This window comes from Sminthopsis crassicaudata, chromosome 1 (genome assembly GCF_048593235.1).
Source record: "Sminthopsis crassicaudata isolate SCR6 chromosome 1, ASM4859323v1, whole genome shotgun sequence".
NCBI lineage: Eukaryota > Metazoa > Chordata > Mammalia > Dasyuromorphia > Dasyuridae > Sminthopsis > Sminthopsis crassicaudata.
The window spans coordinates 401,837,551-401,858,706 of NC_133617.1; the positions used below are offsets into that span (position 1 = coordinate 401,837,551).

At 33.4% G+C, this 21,156-nt stretch overlaps 1 protein-coding gene across 3 annotated transcripts in view; it reads right to left on the reverse strand.

The window, feature by feature from the left end:
- Positions 1–21,156, reverse strand: part of SLC44A1 (solute carrier family 44 member 1) — a 192,667-nt gene that overhangs the window by 12,817 nt on the left and 158,694 nt on the right. Inside the window, exons 14-16 of one of the 3 annotated variants that reach the window (XM_074280050.1) lie at positions 19,395–19,631; positions 14,694–14,774; positions 1,900–9,586 (exon numbers count right to left, since the gene is read on the reverse strand). In XM_074280050.1, the coding sequence (XP_074136151.1) occupies positions 9,563–9,586; positions 14,694–14,774; positions 19,395–19,631 (342 nt within the window). In that variant the 3' untranslated portion in view covers positions 1,900–9,562. Of the gene's footprint in view, positions 1–1,899; positions 9,587–14,270; positions 14,775–19,394; positions 19,632–21,156 lie in introns of those variants that run through there. The other 2 variants (XM_074280049.1, XM_074280048.1) reach the window with 2 other exon arrangements.

Below are 21,156 nucleotides of genomic sequence, written 5' to 3' on the forward strand. Positions count from 1 at the left end.
CAAAGTTACAAAAGAAAATCAGTGAAGTTATTTGGTGCAATAGAGGTAGATTACAATAGGAAATATAAACAACAAATGAGAAAGGTTTCTGGATAGGACAGATAATGGATAACATATCAGACTAGAAAGTGCCTGCTAGTACTCCCACTGGAAAAAACCATTCACCACCCGTCCTAATTACACATCTGCCATGCAAGACAGCTTCTAGATTGATGTATTAAAATGCCATCCACCACTCCATACAAAGAGCACTCTTGAACAATATATATTCTCAATTGTTCACCGGTTGTCAAAAGGCCACCGTTCCACAATGCTTGGAATATTTCTTCAGCTGTAACATTAATATGTATATGCTAACTTCAGCTGTATAGGATACCTGTGCAATAGGGACCTCTGTACTTTAGAAATCTTATCATTGTATTTAGTCCCTCTATTATCACTTCTCAGTCTTTTGGCTAAGGTCAAATATAGTATCTGGTCCCTCAAGGTTTCTGAGGGAAGAGTCAGGAAATTCTGAAATACTGTGTCATTTTGACCTAAAAAAAAATAGATGTAAGAGCCAGCTATAGGTTGAACACTAACCAAATGAATAGGCAGAAGAATTGAGTAGACAAGAGGACATTTTCCTAAAAAATTTTATTTGTTACATAAAAAATTCTATACATTTGTTAGACTAAAATACAGTTTGCATTAGAATTCTGGAAACTGAGTCGGTATACATAGACAACCTATCATTAGATCAGCACTGGTATTATTTTCCCCTTCCCCCATTTATAGTTTTGCACAACAAAACATTTCAAATTCTCCCTCACGTTATCGTGTTTCTCTCTCAAGCCAGATGGAATTCCATCCAAGTCAGAGCTCTTGGCAGCAAGTTTACCAGCAAGATTCTATAACTCCACAAAGTTAATTGTTTAATAGACATAATTTGAAAGTTAGAAGCATGAGTGCTCCATCTAACAAGTTTGCATTGGGTAAATAATAATACCCAGAAATACTCAAGATACAGCTCCTTCTGTGGGGGGCATTTCCAATTGTATGCTTGACTTCCCCACTGGGCCAACACCATACAATTAAGCTGTAGTCAATAACAATCCCCAAACTATTAAGTTAAAAAAGATACCAAACTATAGTATTTGAATAGGGCTTAAGCCATCTTATCCAAGTCCAAAAGAGAGAGAGACAGGACCTGATGCACAAAATTATTTTTAGGATATGAAATGATCCAGACTTGAGTCCATAAGACATATCTACTTTTTTCCCAAGGTATTAATAATAATTGCTATTTATATAGCGCTTTAAGTTTTGCAAAGCGCTTTACATACATTATCTCCCTTTATCCTCACAACAACCCTGTGAGGTAGGTACTGAAGATTTTATCCCCATTTTACAGATGAGGAAACTGAGGCTCAGAAGTGAAGTGACTTGCCCACAGTCAACCAGCAAACAAGTATCAGAGACAATATTTGAACACTGACTTAAATCTAGTGCTCTTTCCCCTATACTATGCTGCCTCTTTAAAATTGAGCAGAATCATAGAGCAGCAAACACTTTTCTAAGATTACTTCACAGGAATGAGAAATCATAGCAAACATTATAGGGTGCTTTGGTGGAAGAATACTGTTATGGGGTTTTCTTCTCTGTAAATATTAATGATTTACAATGGTTAAAAGACTCATTGCTTTTCTGAGAAGCCCTTTCTCAAACTCAAGATGCTTTGAAGGATTCCAATAACTGCTTTTCACTTTCCCTTTTTGTTACTGTTGAAGTGAATACAATCATTTGGTGGTTTTCCAAAGCAACCTTGTTTCTTTGGCAGGGATTTTCCCTTTCACAATCTTTTTTTTTTTTTTTTTTTAATTTAAAGGAAAAAAGTTCTATCCTCAAAGGCGTGTTGCCCATCAATCAATTTAGCCACAGTAAAGTCACTCCAGTGGTTTGGTGTATGTTGTCTGTGACTGTATCTGATATATGAAGAAAACATGAGTGTTTGAAAACTTTTTTAATAAACCTAACATAGCAGGGAGAGAATCACAAGAAGAGTCTGAATTTTGTGATTTTAATAGTCACATAAAGAGAGGAGAAACAGATATGCAGTTACCTCCCTCCAAATAATGACTTATTTTGACAGCAGAGCATCAAATAGTTTGATATGAAGAAATAAGTAATGAAGAGCATTTGAAGCACAAAAGTAAAGGAGAGGAGAGGGAAAGATATGTATAGAGGTTTCTCTTGTATTTATGGAAGAGAAGTTGTTTGGTGTGAAAGAGGTCACAACAGTCTTGAAAATGAGTTGGATTTAATAATTTTTATCTCAAAATATTAACCTCAGAAGATGTCTCATCAATCTTCTATGGAATATATCTAATAGAATCTTAAAGAAAATCAAAGGATCGTCCCTTGGCTCACCAAGAGCCACAAGTAGAAAAAAGTTACATTCTACCTATAAATAAATGATAAAATTGTCAACTAGAATAGCACCTGGAATGAGTTAGTGCTCATCCTACTTGTCTCATAATAGGGAAAGTGACTTGCATGACTGCAGTGTCTGAATAAGAGAGCAACCAGAGATTCGGTTCTCATCTAGATTTTCAAAAAATATCCAAATAAAGTATTCTTACCCCCACCTTCTTGCTAATGCCTTGAATTACAGCACACACATGTATTAAATTAAAGGAACAAGTGGGACCAATAGGTACTTGAATGTAGATGGAACAACACAAATTCATTCCAACCCCTAAAAAAGGCAATTCAAAATTAATTCTTCCTTCTTAACAATGAGTAAGTAGCATATGAACAGAACATGTCTCTTATACCAGTGACAACGGCCATTTTTAGGTTTAGAAACCCACTCCTGAACTCTGGCCCCTCTTAATATTCTATACAAGTTTAAAATGCACAGGGGATGATAAAACCTGCCTCTACATAGACTAATTTGAAAAGATCTCATTATTAGTGTTCCAGAGGGCAGCCTGACCTTTTTTCCCCTAATACTAGCACCTACCTAGAGATTATTAATAAGAAAATCCCAGATTTTTGCTATGTGGCTGCTTCTTAAGATGCTGTATTAGATTTTTACAGCTGATGTAAATTCCTCTTTAAGGATCCTCTTAAACTATAAAATGCTCAGGAATTTTTGCCCACTTTTATCAGACAAAATGATGCTGTGTGCTGAAGGCCCAGAACTGTTATGTAGTAAGAAGTTACTAATGTGGAAAAATCCCCAGGCACTCCCAATAGCACATTTGCTTAGAGAGGTTCCACTGAGGTAGGTGTAGAAATAGTAGAAATACTTAGTAAAGCAGGAAAACTTAAGTAGGAAAACTCATTGTCTTTAGTTGCTTCCCCAACACATGTGATCACTCAAGTTTTTTTTCTTTTTCTTTTTTTTTTTTTTCTTCTTCTTCACTAAATTTGTTTGCTAGTTAGGTCCTTATCCTAAATTGATCAGATGCCAGTTTAATTTAAGGGGAAAAAAGACTAATATATTGAGGAAACTGGATCAAGATTTCTAAGGAGCCTCTCATATACAAGTTAGAATAGAGACAGAGAAGGCATGCTGGTAGGTTAAGAAGCAATAAAGACTTTAGTAAAGTGGAATATTTTTCCTCGTGGAAAAAAAAATTTTTTTTTTATTCTAAAGCCAGTAGTCATTATTACATTACTCCTATTCTCCTACCAACCATCTGAACTGATCAAAGAAAATTTTAATATCTTTAATAATCAGAACTAACCTTCATGGTTCAGAAGATATTTATTGTTTAAATCCATGATGCTTTTTTTCCCTAGGCTGGCAGAAAGTTAGATAGAAATAGTGATCAGAAAAGATTCTAAGCAAGAGCTATGGTTTCCAATTTATATCACCACTTGAGTTAAGGATAAATTTAAAAACAGATCAACTATGAGGTTAGAAAATGGTGGCCCTATTTGTGCATTTTTTGAAGAAAAAGCTGCTCAAAGTTGAATGCTGAAATCAGGTTTTGTCAGGTAAAGGTGAAAAATAAATGAAACATTTGCAAACCATAATGTTTTCACCTGCATACAGGTCCTGTTAGGTCATCCATGAACTTGGCCACTTTCTCTCAAAAATTTAGTTCAGTCTCTTGGTCAGAGTTGTTTAACTTTTAGGAAATGCCATTTGATTAAATTGTGTATCAAAATTGCAGGGGAAAGTCAGCCAAATACATAGATGCCTTTTTTGTTTTTAAAATAAGTTATATTTACAAATGAAACATCATAGAAAATGTCGAATTGAAATCCTTTCCATGTAGCTTACAAAAAATGACCACTGTTGATACCATAAAAGCTTCAGAGAGTTTTTTGTTTTTTAAAATATAAAAACCTCAGGTGTGACATAGGAAGAAAGAGGGATATATAGAGTTTCCTTAGAAAAGAATAGCTTGCCATGGAAATTTTTTAGTTTTAAAAACTTTCATTTATGTTTTCTATATGACATGGGTTATTTTCAAAGATTAAAATCTGATAAGTTAATTTCTTTCTTGGTGAAACACTGAAGTGTCACAATTTGGCCCAAAAACCTACTAAAATTTTTGACTTTTTAAAGTATACAACATGTTGTGTTCTTCACCCCCCCAAGTTTGCTAGTTTGACAGTTTCTTTTGGCACACTCACAAAGAATTTGTTTGTAAAATGAACCCCACCAAGCTGCTTTTTCAAAATGTGGGCTTGGTCCCATTAAACAAAAATTGGTAGATTCAAAAAGCAGTGACTGTATGTGAACAGTAACTACTTCTGAAAATTTTAACATGCATTCTTTAAATACACAAAAATACATTCATATGCATTCAATGCAAAAGGCGCTTTATGCTGTGAAAACATAACACACAAATCTCTGTCATACGCATTCAGTATTATGGATCCACAATAAGCCAATAAACATTCACAGAATACATATGAACAACTCCAAGCGAGTTATAACAGTTTCTCAGTGTGAACATAAAAAAAGAAGCCACAAATTAACTGCAGCAGGCATATTGACAAGATATTGGAGTTTAAGCTGTTTCTGCCTGACATGCCCTAATGGACTGAGAAAGGACAACAAGGACCACTGATAGCAGAGGGGAGAACTAGCAGTTGGAGAACAGAGATCGCTTATCTAAGGGTAAATCTTGAGCCCTTTTGGAAGAAAGACTATTTCAATCAGAAGCCTTACTCTCTGAGACTCTTGGTTTTTGTCCCTAGAGAAAGGACTCTAAAAATGAAGATTAAGGGGAGAGGGGGAAACAACTGCAGAAGGGTTTATATATATATATATATGTATGTATGTATGTGTGTGTATATATGTATGTATGTGTGTGTGTGTATATATATATATATATATATATACACACACACATATACATATATATATATATATATATTTATTTTTTTATTTCCCCCCAGCATTTTGGTTATCACCTTGTCAAAATGGTCAAGGAAAACCTCCTGATGTACTTTTATTAAAAAGCCCATCCTAGATATCAAAGTGAACCAACTTTTCCCATAATAATCTCCAATATAGAATAAAATAAAGTCTTCCTAATAGAGAACCCTAGTTTTGGAACTGACCTCAGAAATATATATTTCCAAGCAGGATTACATCTTGGGCTATTCTGACCATGAACTTAGTGGCTAGTTGTGGAACAAAGGCTGAAGTCTCAGAAGTGGTGACATGTCCTTGGATACACGTGGTGATTACAGTGATGGTTGCTGCTTTGAGGAAGGGAGAGTGATATCATTCTGAAGATAAAATAGCTCATGTCAAATGAAGGGGTTTAAATCCTCACCAACCCCACTGTCCAGGTGAGCTCCTGAATCACTGCCTTGGGAAGGCAAGGATGCCCTTAGAGGCTGAGGTCAGAGGGGCCGAGGAGAGCTTAAACTCAGCTGCTTGATGCCCCTTTGCTGAAAAAAAATATAATAATGAGACCTTTTCCAAAAATGAACCATTTATTTCTAGTATTATATATATACATATATATGTATATATATAATTTTTTTTTTTTTTGGTAAAAAGAATTGAGGTGGAAGTAATATAGAGCTTCTACAAATTTCATCCCACTCAGATGCTGAAAAAACTTAAGAATAACTCCCATTTAAGGAATAACCTCTTAAGCTCAAGGGATTCTAAAGCTGATAAAGCTTTAGAAAAACAAATCAAAATCTTAATCTTAACTCTTTCTTTTACCTGAAATTATTTCAATAGCATCTTCTCTTCCTAGAAGCAGAACAATGAATCTGGAAACATTATAATCTCACAATAGAGCCCTGGTGACCACTTGACAGAAATGGTGTCACTTCTCTAACATTGACAATATTTAGAACACTAACATATTATGAGAATTTCCCTCCAAAAAGATCAACTGTGGAGAGAGCTATGAAGTTTCATTTTGCAGGTAGATAAAAGTCATTATTCTGAGCACAATAGCTAAAGTTGCTCAGAAAACCATATTTTAAAGACAATTTAAATTTTCAACTCATCTTATTCTTCTCACTTGGTCAAGAGATGGAAGCAACAGGCGGACAGCAAGAAGGCAGCCTATATCTAGTAGTGGGATGATTTGCAATGAATGAAAGACAGCAGTGTTATTTTATCCAAAGCATCAGCTCAAAACATTTATATATTGCTAGGAAGAGTTGTGTGAGGCTTTGTTCTGATTAGGCAAAGAATGGAATTGGTATGGAAGTGGAAAAGAAACTAGCAATTTAATCATATCTGTGTGTGAGAGACTGTGTGATATATACATATATATTTGAACCTATATATAAAAATATATATATATATAAACATACATATATATTCTATATATCCACACAAATTTACACACTGCTTTATTAAGGGCGACTACCTTGGTGTTAATTTCTGACTTTGACATTACATTTAACCATAAAAAAGCGTTGACCATAATCTCTAAACACAGTGTTAGTAAAACAAAATTTATTTGCAAAACAGGGCCAGTTATATAAAATGGCACACAGTCAAGTTATACAAAAATACAAAATTTCTTTCTGATTACAGTTCTAGTTGCAAATGATATTAAGAAAGCATTTCTGGTGGCTTCCAAACAGCAGAGGTTGCAAGCACATGGAACAGGAAGCAGCAAGAATCCATGATGTCAGGATGTCCAAGTGAGTAGAACCTAAAACTTCCAAATCCTGGACTTCCATCAGGCCATGGGGGTGGGGTGGAGGTGGGATGGGGGTGGGGGATGGTGATAACTCCTGAAATGCTTATAACTTGTAATCACTTCAGTTTTGGTATTCAATCTTCCCTGATTCCAATCCTTAACTTGGTTGCCAGTGTTCCTAAATTGTCAAAAATCTGAAACTGCTGTGGAGCTGATGTCATTCTACATTCAAACAGAACACTGATTCTTCCCTTGCATCAATTTGAACTAGAATTTGGTTAGTTCCACAATTAGAGTCTTGCCATTTCAAATTATTTAATTATAAATTAAAAGCAGGAAAGGCCCTTAGAGATAATCTAGTTCAATGTCCTCACTTTAAATCTGAGGAACTGAGGCCTAGGGAGGATAAATGACTTGCTCATACTCACATTAAGTTATCTGTAGTTGGCCTGGGACTTGAATCCAGGTTTTCTAATGCTCTTTCCACTATACCATATTGCATATAGAAAAGAATGATACTGTTTAAATTGTGGAAGTTAACTTCTGGAGAATTACTGACTTCAAATAGTTATTCTCACAAAGTTAGCTTCCCTTGATCCTTTCAAGACATAAGCTATAAATTGTATTTTTAAAATTCAGATTCTTATTTCTAAGATTCTGAAAAATCAGAAGTGTTGCTTTGAACTTTAAAAATAAAATCAAGGCATTTGGCTAGCTTACCTTGAGTAAAGAGCACAAAGTCATTAAAAAAAATACAATTTACCTTCTGTAGCAATTTAAAGGTCCAATCCTTTGAAAGGAAGCACATTAGCAAACAGCTGCTTATGAAGTCCTGGTGACATTAAAAGTACATACATTCATACACACCATTCTAATCCATTGTCTAAGCTTGATAGGAAGGCATGCTTTCTTTCAAAAGATTCTCTTTCTATGAAATGATAAACTGCTGAGGCGTTATTTTTCTTACAGAGCCTGTATTTAGTGCAATAATTTTAAAAATTCTGCTCTGAAATATTTACTTTACATTAACAAAAATAGCTTTTTTAAAAAAATTGTAACAAAAAGGAGTTATCGCATAAAGAGATCATGAATTATTCTTAGCAAATACACTTTGTTTTAAAGCATTCACCATTACAACAAGCATAACAATGGAACATTAGCCATTCATATCTGGTAAGCTTTGACAGTTGAAATAAAACCAAAGAAACTTTCAACATTTGAAAAACAAAACATGAACCAGTTCTTTTGTAGTCACTGTATCATTGGATACTCCATGATTTTCATAGTGAGAAGCACCTGCCAGGCTGAGTTGACATGGTTTACACATTTGATCACAAGCAATGAAATAAAATGGCCATTTATCCTGAAATCAATGGATAGTTCCTAGAACTGACTCAAAGTCACAAAAGTTTTAAGTAATTTTTGCATTTCTGTCCCTGCTTTCTTTTTACCAGCATGATTAAGTCAGCAAAACCAAGATACAGATATTTAAATGCTCAACTTTCATAGTTGGCAGTTTGCTCAGCTGTTTGTTTATGGAACATATGCCCTTCTAAGGCCAGGGCACAGAAGTACCGAGGAAGTTACTGAAATCAAAAAGAAAAGGAAAAAGTGATATAAGAAGAAAAAGTTTACATCAGAAAATATCTATTCTTTTTGCTATTCCCTTTGACATAAGTTTTAAGGGCCACCTAAAAATACCTGAGGATCTGTTTACTTTTTAATGATAATTAATAAATTCATGATTTAGAATGGAAATTGATTCTGGGCCCATTTGTATGTAAAATGCCACCTAATCTCATGACTTCCTTGTATAGAGAAGCTTTTTAAAGGCAAGGATTTAAATTAATGTCTAATTTAGCTGGAAAATTATATATATATATATATATATATATATATATATATATATATATATATATATATATATATATATATATATATATATATATATATATATATATATATATATATATATATATATATGCCCAAATAGTCTGTCCCATTCATTTGGGCTTAAGGATCTATAAAACAGACTCTGAATATAATGCATATTTTGGGGAATTTGACCCCATTAATAAATTTTTGTATTTTGGACAAAGAATTTGGTCTAATGCTTTTACTTAAAATAATTATTAACTCAATCCTCCTCTAAGTTATTAAAAACCTTCATCAGATATGAATCTTAACATTTCCATTAATACAATTACTATTGAAAAAACTAAATGACTAAAATTGCCTGTAAAAGCCACCCGTATGAAAGGAGTCCATGTTTGACAAAAATAATCTTAAAAAAAGTATTAAATCCCTGTTCCTTTTCTCTGATTTTGGCTGATTATGTATACATATACATATATATATACACACATACACAAATACATATATATGTATATATATGGTTTTGGAATGTCAATGGGTTCCGTAATGGTCGGCTAGATTCAAGCTGAACTTGCTCCAGAAGCCTAGAAAACAAAGTCATACAAAGTACAGTCTTAGACAAATGTCATTAAAGGAATACCACAAGTGATGTCATAAATATTTAAAAAAAAAAAAAAGCGCGCATGCGTGAGAGAGAGAGAGAGAGAGAGAGAGAGAGAGAGAGAGAGAGAGAGAGAGAGAGAGAGAGAGAGACAGAGAGAGGAGAGAGAGAGAGAGAGAGAGAGAGAGAGAGAGAGAGAGAGAGAGAGAGAGAGAGAGAGGAGAGAGAGAGACAGAGAGAGGAGAGAGAGAGAGAGAGAGAGAGAGAGAGAGAGAGAGAAAAGAGAGAGAGAGAGAGAGAGAGAGAGAGAGAGAGAGAGAGAGAGACAGAGAGAGGAGAGAGAGAGAGAGAGAGAGAGAGAGAAGAGAGAGAGAGAGAGAGAGAGAGAGAGAGAGAGAGAGAGAGAGAGAGAGAGAGAGAGAGAGAGAGAGAGAGAGAACGAGAACAAAAAGGCGATAACTGAGTATAAAAGTGCCCTGAACTTCCTAACCTTAACAACTATGTAAACCTGCTTTGGCATTTCCTCTCAATTTCCCCAGATACTCTCAACTCCCTGGGAACTTGAGATTCTAAGATTTTTTTTAAAAATTAACTTCCCCTAATATCTAGAGCTTTGCATAAAGTAAGCTCTTAAGAATATCTTGCCTCTTTATCCCTTCTTTCCTACAACACCTTTCTTCTCTCCAAACTCCAAAGCAAACAGCAAAGTAGAAATATATATATCTTGAAACTTGTTGGTTATATCAGTTATTTCTCAGACATGATTAATTTACTAAAAACTTTTCCATGAGAATGCAGATATCTCATAAACTTTCAAAATATTTTAATATTTAATATTTTTGTCCATTATTTGTATTAACACAGGGAGCAAGCTTAACATTTATTTCAGTTAATTCCTTCCTAAAGGAAATATTAGAGCCTTCTCACTTCAGAATTGTTGGGGGCGGTAGCCCCTTGATATTCTTTGTTTGATCTCCAACTTCCTTTGGGACTTGGACCTTTGATACAAGATGTGGTCAAACTAGTTTGGGCTATCTGAGCTGGCTGGGGTTTTACAGCCCCCATTCTAATCTGCTCAGACAGACCAAATGCCATCAGGAAATTCCTTTTTGGGAAGAGACTTCTGTCTGTCCCCAAAAGATAACAAGAGAATCCTTATCTTATTTACATCACTCTCAGGCTGAATGATTGTGCTCTGGTATAAAAGAGGGAACTCAAAAATCTACTTTTTGCAAAATGGGCCTTGTACCATGCAGCCATTTTGCCCACCGGCTCTCCAGTGTTTCCATTCTAATCAATAAAGACTATGTTTCCATACAGCATTAAGTAGCAAATTCCTTTGCTGCCGAACCCACCCTTGGTTACTTTGGGGAAGGAAGGAGAGAGAAAGCAACTGACCCATCTCTGTTTAGACCTCAGTTTACTCCTCATCAAGAATAATTCCTAAAAATATATTCTATATATAGAATGGCATACAGTATCCATAAAATAGTAGAATTTCCAGAAAGGTGAGAAAATAATAATGACAACCCCATATAGAATTATCTCCAAAAGAATCACAGGTCACTAAACTATAAAAATATGAATAATCCAAACTAAATTTTACCAAGCTCTACTTTAGGGAAAGTGTCTCAAATAAATCTTTTGGGAGAAGATTATTTATATTATAAAAGAGGACACAATTCCAAGTGACATTTATTTATATTTTTACATAATAATACATATTATTTCTTATATTTATAAAATATTTACAAAATATTTTTAAGCCAAGCAGTAAAACACGCTTTTCCTTTTTGACCATTTAAAGGTCACCTTTATAGGTCCTAGATTTCAGAGAACACTGAAAATGACCTATTCCTGCTAGTTAGTTACTAAAAAACAAAAAAACAGTAGGACCTTTGGTATGTAAAAATGAGTTTCTGGGCTTGGCAGAAAGAAAATGGGAAGGAGATGACAACATGCAAAGAATAAAAAAGTGATTTGCAAGAAAAATGGTGTTAACAATTAGGGTTTCCTTTCACGTTTCAGATTTTGAACTTTAGAACTTTTGACCCTTAATAAAGAGAATCAACTATCTGAAGCAGCCAGCTTACTTTTCTGTCTTCAGGAGTTTTTGTTTTTGTTTTATTTCTTGCTTTCCCCAGGGAGAACATCTCTGCAGCTATAGTCCTCTTGAAACATATAAAGGGGAGGAGGAAATGAGTGGCAGCTTGCCAAGAGAGTGGTGACTTGCTCTCCCTTCCCCCAATCTTGCCCAAGGAAAAATAATCTGAATATTGCTTCTCTGCCTTAGAAATGACAAGGGAAGCTTGGTTTAAGAGAAGTTTTTAATAACAGCAGTAGCTGCTGTTTCAAAGTAAGAAAAATAAGGACCAATTCAATTCAACAAACATTTATTTTCTATTATATGCAAGGTGATATGCTAGGTGCCGGTGATATAAAGACAAAAGCCAAATAGTCTTTGCCCTCATCTAATTTATATACACAAATACATACATATAAAGTAATCTGAGGAGGAAGAGGATACTAATAATTTGTAGGGGTCAAATTGGGAGGCAATCGGGGAGACTTTACAAGAGTGTCAAATCTTGGAGGAAGATAAAGAGTTCGAATGGAAGAGGGTGCGCAAGTTATTCAGAGAGGGCAGCTTGGGCAAGTGTACAAGGGGAGGAAATAAACTATTCTGGATGATTGGGAGATAAATAGTGCATGAAGGGAATATAGAGAAAGAAGGCTGTAAAGGCTGTTTGGAACCAGGATGTGGAGAGCCCTAATGTCAAGCTGCTGAGTTTATCCAAGTGGCAAAAATGAGAGACAGTGAAGGTTTCTGATGGTGTATATTTCTTAAAATTACTTTGGTAGTTGTGGGGTTTGGTAGGTGTGTGGATGGATTGAAGAGTGGGACAGACTAGAATCAGGGAGATCAATTAGAAAGCCCGGGTGAGACCTACATTATACATGAAGAGGTAGAGGTGGGATGTATTATGAAGACAAAATATTTAGGAACCAAGTGAATAAAGGGAGAGGAGATAGAAGGTTGGGGAATCTTGAGGTGGAGAATTATGTGAGGAAAACATTTTAAAAATTCAAAATGTTTACAACAAAGAATATATAGGTATGTATGTGGGGGTATGGTAGAGTGTCACATCAGGGAAATAAGGTGTTATAGGATTATAAGCATCTTAAAGGAACGCTGATAATATATCATTGTGTTTATCTCCCACTGACCCACTTTGGGAAGCATCAAAGTCATCAAAATATCTTTATCTAAGTATGACTGTGTAACAGGCCCAAAAGAACTCCCAGGTAAAGATTTCACAGATTTTCAATTAATTTGGATTTGAATGACTAAGTGATCCCAACTTCTGGATTCCTTCAAAAACACAGCTCAGAAACTAACTGCTCCTAGAAATCTTCTCTCCATTCCCATCTGCCCCTTCTATTCAGTATTCATTTTTGTCCCGATTACCCACCTAACATACTTTGTATCTTTCTTACTTTTCTTCTATTTATTATTTGTGTTTGTTTTACTATCTCTCTTAGAGTATGGGCTCCACTAAGAAAGGGCCTATTTATCATTTTATTTTGCCAGGATCTGGCATGATACTTTGAATATTAATAGGTTCTTTATAAATGTTTGTTGAATTGAATTATTTTATAGATTAAACCAAGGTTTCTTTTGAAAATTTAGGTGGACTTTAAAAAAGATTTTCCAATTTATTCTTAATCTTGACACTTAAGTCAGTGTCAAAAAATGTAAAAAAAAAAACCATACTTCTTTGCATTAACAATCTATTAACCCAATGTTTTATTAAAATGCAGAGAAAAAGGAGATGAACTTTTTTAGATTTGGGATCACAATATTAGATGTCAGTTTTAATTTAAAATACCTTGATATTTTAAATAGTTGGATAATCTGAAATTTCATATGCTATTTTAAGAATTCCTAAATGAGGCTCAAAATATGTTACTACAGAGGCTTTCCATTGATATCCTAATCAGTGAAGTAACCCATGAACCTGGTACATTGATTAATCAACGTTAAGGCATTTAAAAAACAAAACAAAACAATATTCTGTTTTGATTATATAGCTATTCCAATTGGGGGTTGTTTATCCCTACTATGACTAAAAGGAATAATTGAAAAATAAAGTTTTCTTGTCTAAAATTATATATACACATGAATTTTAAAATTACATTGCCAGAGTCATTTTGGCAAAATTAAACTTATGAAATATAAAGAAAGTACAGCTGAGAAAACAAAACAAAAAAAAAAATCAGCAGAAGAAAATATTGCAACATAAATAGTACATTATAAACAAATGGAAAAATGTGCATTTTAGCAGGTTGAAAGGAACTGTATCTATTAATGTCCTCTTTCACTACTTCACCATGACAAGGAGATGACCCTAGGTTTTCACAAGCTATGCCAGCGGAATGCCAGGTCTAGAAGGTCCTTACAAACTGGATTCCAGAGAACCAGTCTAGGTAAACTGTCTCTCAAGTCAGGGATATTTTTTAGGGGGGAGGAAAGGGAAGCTGGGGGCATAACTTCTCATTAATATTGTCTAAAAGGGTACAGGAAGTAACTGTGATCTGTATTTGTAAAGGCAGTTATATGAATGAGAACATATATTAGCTGAAATCAGAAAGGATTTGTGTATATATATATATATATATATATATATATATATATATATACACACACACAAACTCTACACTTGTTTTTGAAAACACATATAACTAATATTTCAGCCCCAGTATTTATGCATATACTAAAAAAAAAACCCTAATAAATCCAAAAGAGGAGATCTAGCCAACCAAGAGACTTAAATTATGATAGTGGGTTTTTAAAAATGTATTAAAAATTGCAGTTCCTTTCAGCTTACTTTGACAGAAGATGGTCTCATTTGTGACAGAAACTCAGCTATCCAAGAGATGGGTAAGCACACAAAGAGAAAAAGCAGAATATCCTGAGTAATACAGACAACATAAGCATCTCCTGAAGACGTGCAGTCAGTGAAGACAGAGAGGGGTAAGAAGCAAAAGTGAAATTCGTGGAGGGTGGTCACCTCCTCATCTCCACCTACCATCGGTTTTAGCTCTCTGGAATCGGCTGCCCCTCCCTTACCAGCTTCTTTCATGGATTTTCTACTGTTCTCCACAAATTCCTGTAAAATAAGAGGTAACATATTTTATAATCTCATTTACTTTTAGTAAATAAATGGATTAAGTATAAAGGACATTTAAATCTCTAATTCCAATATGCCAGCTTTCCCAGTGTTGTGAAAGGAAAGTATTAAAAAGGTGTCAATAAATAACATTTAGTACCACACAAAAAAGCTGCAAAATTTACCCAATTAGAATGCAATATGATGATGATCTGTTAAACTGAATATTTAATTATGGCTAAAAAAAAATCACTGAATAAAAAACAGAAAGAAAACTAAGACCAATATTTTAATGAACATTGAGGCAAAAAAAAAAATCTAAATAAAGTCATTTGTAAGGAGATTACATTAGTATATCACAAAGACCATACATTATGAGCAGGTGGAATTTATACCAGGAATGAAGGACTGATTCAATATAGGAACACTATAAGGATAATTGACCACGTCAATAACAATACCAACAAAAACTATGTGATAATTCAATAGGTGCAGAAAAAAACTCATTTCTATTAAAAACACTAGAAAACATAGGAAACAAATGGAGCTTTGAATATTTATCAATTGAAAACCCTCAGCAAACATCTTTAATGGAGATACAATAGAATAAGATCAATAAGATCAAGAGTTGAAGCCAAGATACCCATTATCACCTCTATTGATTCATTACTTTACTACAAATGCTTAGTCATAGCAATAAGAGAAGAAAAAAATAGAAGTAATTAAAATAGACAATGAGAAAACAAAACTTCACTTTTTACAGATAATATGATAGCATTTTTGGAGAATTCTGAAGAATCAACTAAAAAACTACTTGAAATAACATCTTTAGTGAAATTGTAGTATAAAATAAACCCACCTAAATCATCAGCATTTCTATATATTACTAACAAAGTCCAGCAGCAAGCTACACAAAGAGAAATCTTATTTAAAATAACTGTAGACAAATATAAAATATCTGGGAACCTACTTGCCAAGACAAAGTCCGGAACTATATGATCACATCTATAAAACACTTTTTACATACATAAAATCATATCTAAACAAATAGAAAACTACTAATTGCTCGTGGATAGACTGAGCCAATATAATACCTAAGTTAATTTACTTATTCAGTCCCATGCCAATCTAACTATCAATAAATTATTTTAGAAATTATTACCTTTTAAAAAATTAAAATAAAAAAATCAGCACTAGAAAAATAATAAAATTCATCTGGATGAACAAATGGTCAAAAATATAGGGAATCAATAGAAAAAAAAATGTGAAGTAAGGCAGCTTTGCTAAACCAGATCTCAAATTGTATTACAAAGTATAATCATGAAAAGAATCTGGGACTGAGTGAGAAATAGAGTGGTATATCAGTGGAATAAATTAGATTTACAATACACACTAATAAATTACCTTTTTAATCTAGTGTTTGTGGCAGCCCTTTTTATAATGGTAAGAAACTGGAAACTGAGTGGATGCCCATCATTAGGAGAATGGTTGAATAAATTGTGTTATATGAATGTTATGGAATATTATTGCTCTGTAAGAAACGACCAGCGGGATGAATACATAGAGACTTGGAGAGACTTACAGCAACTGATGCCGAGTCAAATAAACAGAGCCAGGAGAGCATTATACATAGAAACAAGAAGATTATGTGATGATCAATTCTGATGGACATGTCTTTTTTCAACAATGAGATGAGGGCAGTTCCAATGATCTTGTGATGAAGAGAGCCATCCACACCCAGAGAACTGTGGGAACTGAGTGTGCACCACAACATAGTATTTTTGTTCTTTTTGTTGTTGTTTGCTTGAGTTTTATTTTCTTTCTCATTTTTTCCTTTTTGATTTGATTTTTCTTGTGTAGCAAGATAATTGTATAAATATGTATGTAAATAATGGATTTAACTTTTTTTTTTTTTAAACATGTTTAACATATATTGGATTACTTGACATCTATCCTGGGGAAGGGGAGAAAATTTGGAACAAAAGGTTTTGCAAATGTTAATGTTGAAAAATTATTCATGCATATGTTTTGAAAATAAATATATCAATAAAACAAATCTGTATATATTCTTTATGTATTGCCACTACTAATTCTATATTCCAAAGTGACTTAAGAAAAAAAAAAGAAAAGCACCTAGATGTACAAAAATATTTATATCATATCTTTATGTGGTGGTAAAGGGGCAAAATTGAGGGGATACTCCTCAGTTGGGGAACTGCTGAACTAAGTGCATGTGACTGTGATGGAATACTATTGTCCTACAAGAAATGACTAACAAAGTAAAACCTGGGAAGACTTCCAAGACCTGATACAAAGTGAAATGAGCAGAACCAGGGGAACACTGTATAAAGTAATAGTGATATTGTACTATGATCAACTATAAATGACTCAGTTATTTTTAGTAATACAATGATCCAAGACAGTTCTGAAGGACTCATGATGAAAAAATGCCATCTACCTCTAATGAAAGAACTGATGAAATCTGAATGAAGATCAAACTATACTTTTTAAAACTGAATGTTAAAAATGTTTATATATAATTGGAAAAAACAAAAAATATTAACAAAAAGATCAGTGGATGATAGATTTAGAGCTTGAAGTGACCCTAAATGTCATCCAGTTCAACCTCTTTGTTTTACAAATGAGGAATGGAGGCAAAGATAGATTATCTGATTTATCCAGGGTTACAAAAGGTAACAAGAGGTAGAGCCAAGGTTTGAGTCAAATACTCTCTTCACTATACTACCTCTCCCCCAAAATAAGATGTTTCACCCAGGAGTAAATACCTAATTTATCCATATAAGGTTTACTATTCTTATTTTTTTTTCTCATATAAAATGTTATATAAAGAATATAAAAAAATACTGAATGAATTTACCCCCCCCAAAAAAAAAATTCTCAGAAGGTATAGGAAAATAAAGAAAAAAGTAAACATATATATATATATATATATATATATATATATATATATATATATATATATATATATATATATATATATATATATCTTTACTAAACTGGTCAAAATTAGGTGATAACAAATAACTATCTTCTTTCCTTGACATTACATTGTAAATCATGAAAATAGATGTTAGTATCATGGGTCTGACATAATGATAAAGAAAATGTGATATAGGGAAACCCTTCTAATGCAAAGCTTAAGAAATGTATTCTCTGGACCACTATTGCATTAAATATTCCAACTAGTTCCACAGAATTCTTATTAGAAGAGGAAAAGTAATTTGATTAAATTTTTGTTAATGGGGAAAAATAATCTTTTGCTTTTTAAAAGGGTTTAATTGCAAATGAGATAAAGCTATCAAGTCTTGATCTTACAAATATGATTACAATGATAATTTGTTTACTGAAAAGATTTTCAAGCCTCAGTTAGTAGTTCACTTGCTTCAAAATGACTGTTTCTGTATAACCAAAGAATATTTGGCAGTATTTCTTGTAACAGAACCTAATGTACCTATTAAGAAATTTGCTTTGATGCTACCAGATTTGTTATTTAATACTCATTTTTCAATCTTCTATAGAGCATACTAAATCAAGATCATTTTACAGCTCAAGAGCAAAGCTTTCTGTAAGGACCCTTACTAATATTCTATTAGTAGAAAATCTACTAAGGCTATCAAGTACTAACAGTTTAAATATAATTTATTATATGTTATTATTCAGGCAGTAGTTTATGGAAGAAAAATAATAATCCACCTATATAATAGGTCATGAAACAAAGCCACTTATCCTTAAGTTTTGGCACATTTAGTATCATTTACCTTCTTTTTTTTTTTTTCTTTTTTCTTTTTTCTTTTTTTTCCCCTGAGGCTGGGGTTAAGTGACTTGCCCAGGGTCACACAGCTAGGAAGTGTTAAGTGTCTGAGACCACATTTGAACTCGGGTCCTCCTGAATTCAAGGCTGGTGCTCTATCCACTGCGCCACCTAGCTGCCCCTATTTACCTTCTTTTAAGAATAGCAGTAATACATAAGGAAAAATGATGGCGAATACAATCTGGAAAACTTGTCTCCCCCTCCCCCCTCCAAAAAATAAATGCATTTCAGGAAAAGATAGTGAAGGACAATGCTATTATAATCTCTATCTTCTTTCTGGACACAAGAGAAATTTAAATAAACCTCCACAGAGGTTTGTCCAGGTCTGTCCAGTAGCTGGACAGACTGTACTAAGTAAGAAATGATCTCAATTTAAGCTTAAAAGGGGAAAAAGAGTTTCAGCTCATTTATTTACTTGATCTGACCAAGTTGCCATTTCACTAGCCCCAGTACCCTTCTCCATTTTGTATAAGCTCAACTTATCCACACAATGTTACACAGATGGAATCCAAACACTATTCAGTTAAAACAACTGTGTTGCAGGGCTGCCACTTCTGAGTATAGGCAGTATCCCTAGAATGAGATCTCTCTCTCTGAAAGGAAAAAATATACAGACATACTGTGACTCTAGGCAGCACTTAGGTTTTATACAAACAGATTTAGGCAAAAAGTATAGTCTATATACCAATACAGGATTTTATTTAGAATGATAAGGAAGAAATATAGAACTAGAAAATGAGCAAAATATTTTTATCTTCAAAGTAGTATTAAGCATTCAACATATTTACCATCAGGACTTTATCCATGTAGAATTCTCTGCCAGGACTTCCATCATTGTACTTGGTATCGATGGCAAAGCATAAGAATAATACGTCCACAACCATTTCATAAATGGACAGGAAGCAGTGAGCAACCAGGAAAGCAAAGAGGCAAACAATAACCAATGGCAGTACCCATACTGTATAATCTTGCTGGTAGTTTAGCAGCATAATCCCTGCTAATGCTGTGCAGCAGACTATCAGGATCTAAAGTCAAGAGAACAAAGACTATTTAATATTTTATTTTCTCATTATTTTCCTATTATTGCTTATTATTCCAGCAATTGTTTGTAGCCACTGCTCATCAGAATGCCACCTCACCTCCAAGCTGGAAGTAATATCTATAGCATTTTATTTCTTTCCTTTTAGCAACTATGCACTCCTTCTAATAAGAAGATACAAACCCAAGTAAATAAACACAGCTTTCATAACATACAATGTTGATTTGAGGCCTGGAAAAAAATTTAATTTAAATAAAATTTTATTATCCCTGGAAGTAGCCAAGTATAATAAAATATCATCAAACCAAATATGAATTTGGAATAATTTAATCTAGGTTACTCTGTCAATATGCCTGTGTTATATATCACAAAGTCTTTTTGCCAGAGAAATTTTTATGCAATCCCAGGTAAATGGTATGCAAATGAAACATATACTGATATTAAATCATGAAGAAATTTGTTTTAAAACAATTCTTTGGTATACATAAAATTTTACTATTTGTTAAAGACAAAAACAAATGTGCAAATTAATGAGGTGGATGTGCTTCTTTATTTTTTACATAAAGAATTAAATCTTTATATACTTTTTAACTGTTGCCAAATTTTTTGCAACCCCCACATTCAGTTATGCAACCCCTTGTGGGATCATGAACCACAATTTAAGAAGCTTTGTTACATATAAAAAAAAGTTTGCTAAGAAAATTCACAGTAAAATTTTAGATTTTTGATAGGCAAAAAGATGTGTGTGTGGGGGGGAATATTTAATCTACAAATGAACCACATATTTGTTAAAACAATCTTGGCATACTTACAAGATAATTTTTATTTAGCCCTTCAAAGAGGTTGCCTAGAAAAACTTTTAAAAATTACATTACTTTAAAATTATTTTGTATTAATGTCTTTTCATTAACTCATTAACAGTCAGTTCAAAAACACACCATAGTACCTGTTATCTACAGGAAAAATGCCATCTTTCTTAGATTATGTAAACTCCCAAATCTTGGCCTTCAAAAATAGGTCACAATCTACTTATTTTTCAAACCTTATCTCTTATAACATTAACCTTCTGCTTTAGCTCAATTGTTCTAGTTGCTTTTTTTCCTGAAATATTTTGCCTATTTTTTCCTTTGCTTACTACATTGTTCTGGCTTGAAATGTATTTCTTACTCCTTTTTGTATATCCCAAATCTACCCATTGTTCAAAACTCAAGTCAAGTCCTACCTCTACCAACTCCTGACCATTCTAGCCCACAATCATCTTTTCTATTCTACTATTTATGTCATTTATGACATGTAATATGATGATATATAATAATTAAATTGGGTTTAGCAGTAAAATATTCTCTTAAAGTCAATTATCTAACTTTTCACATGGGCATATTAACTTCACAAGTGACTATTTACTTTTTTGAGGGTAGAGACTGTGGCATATTACAGTGCCTAAACTAGTACAGTTATGAGCACAAATTAGAAGCTGAATCAATATCAGTAAAGAATTATGATGGATTTTA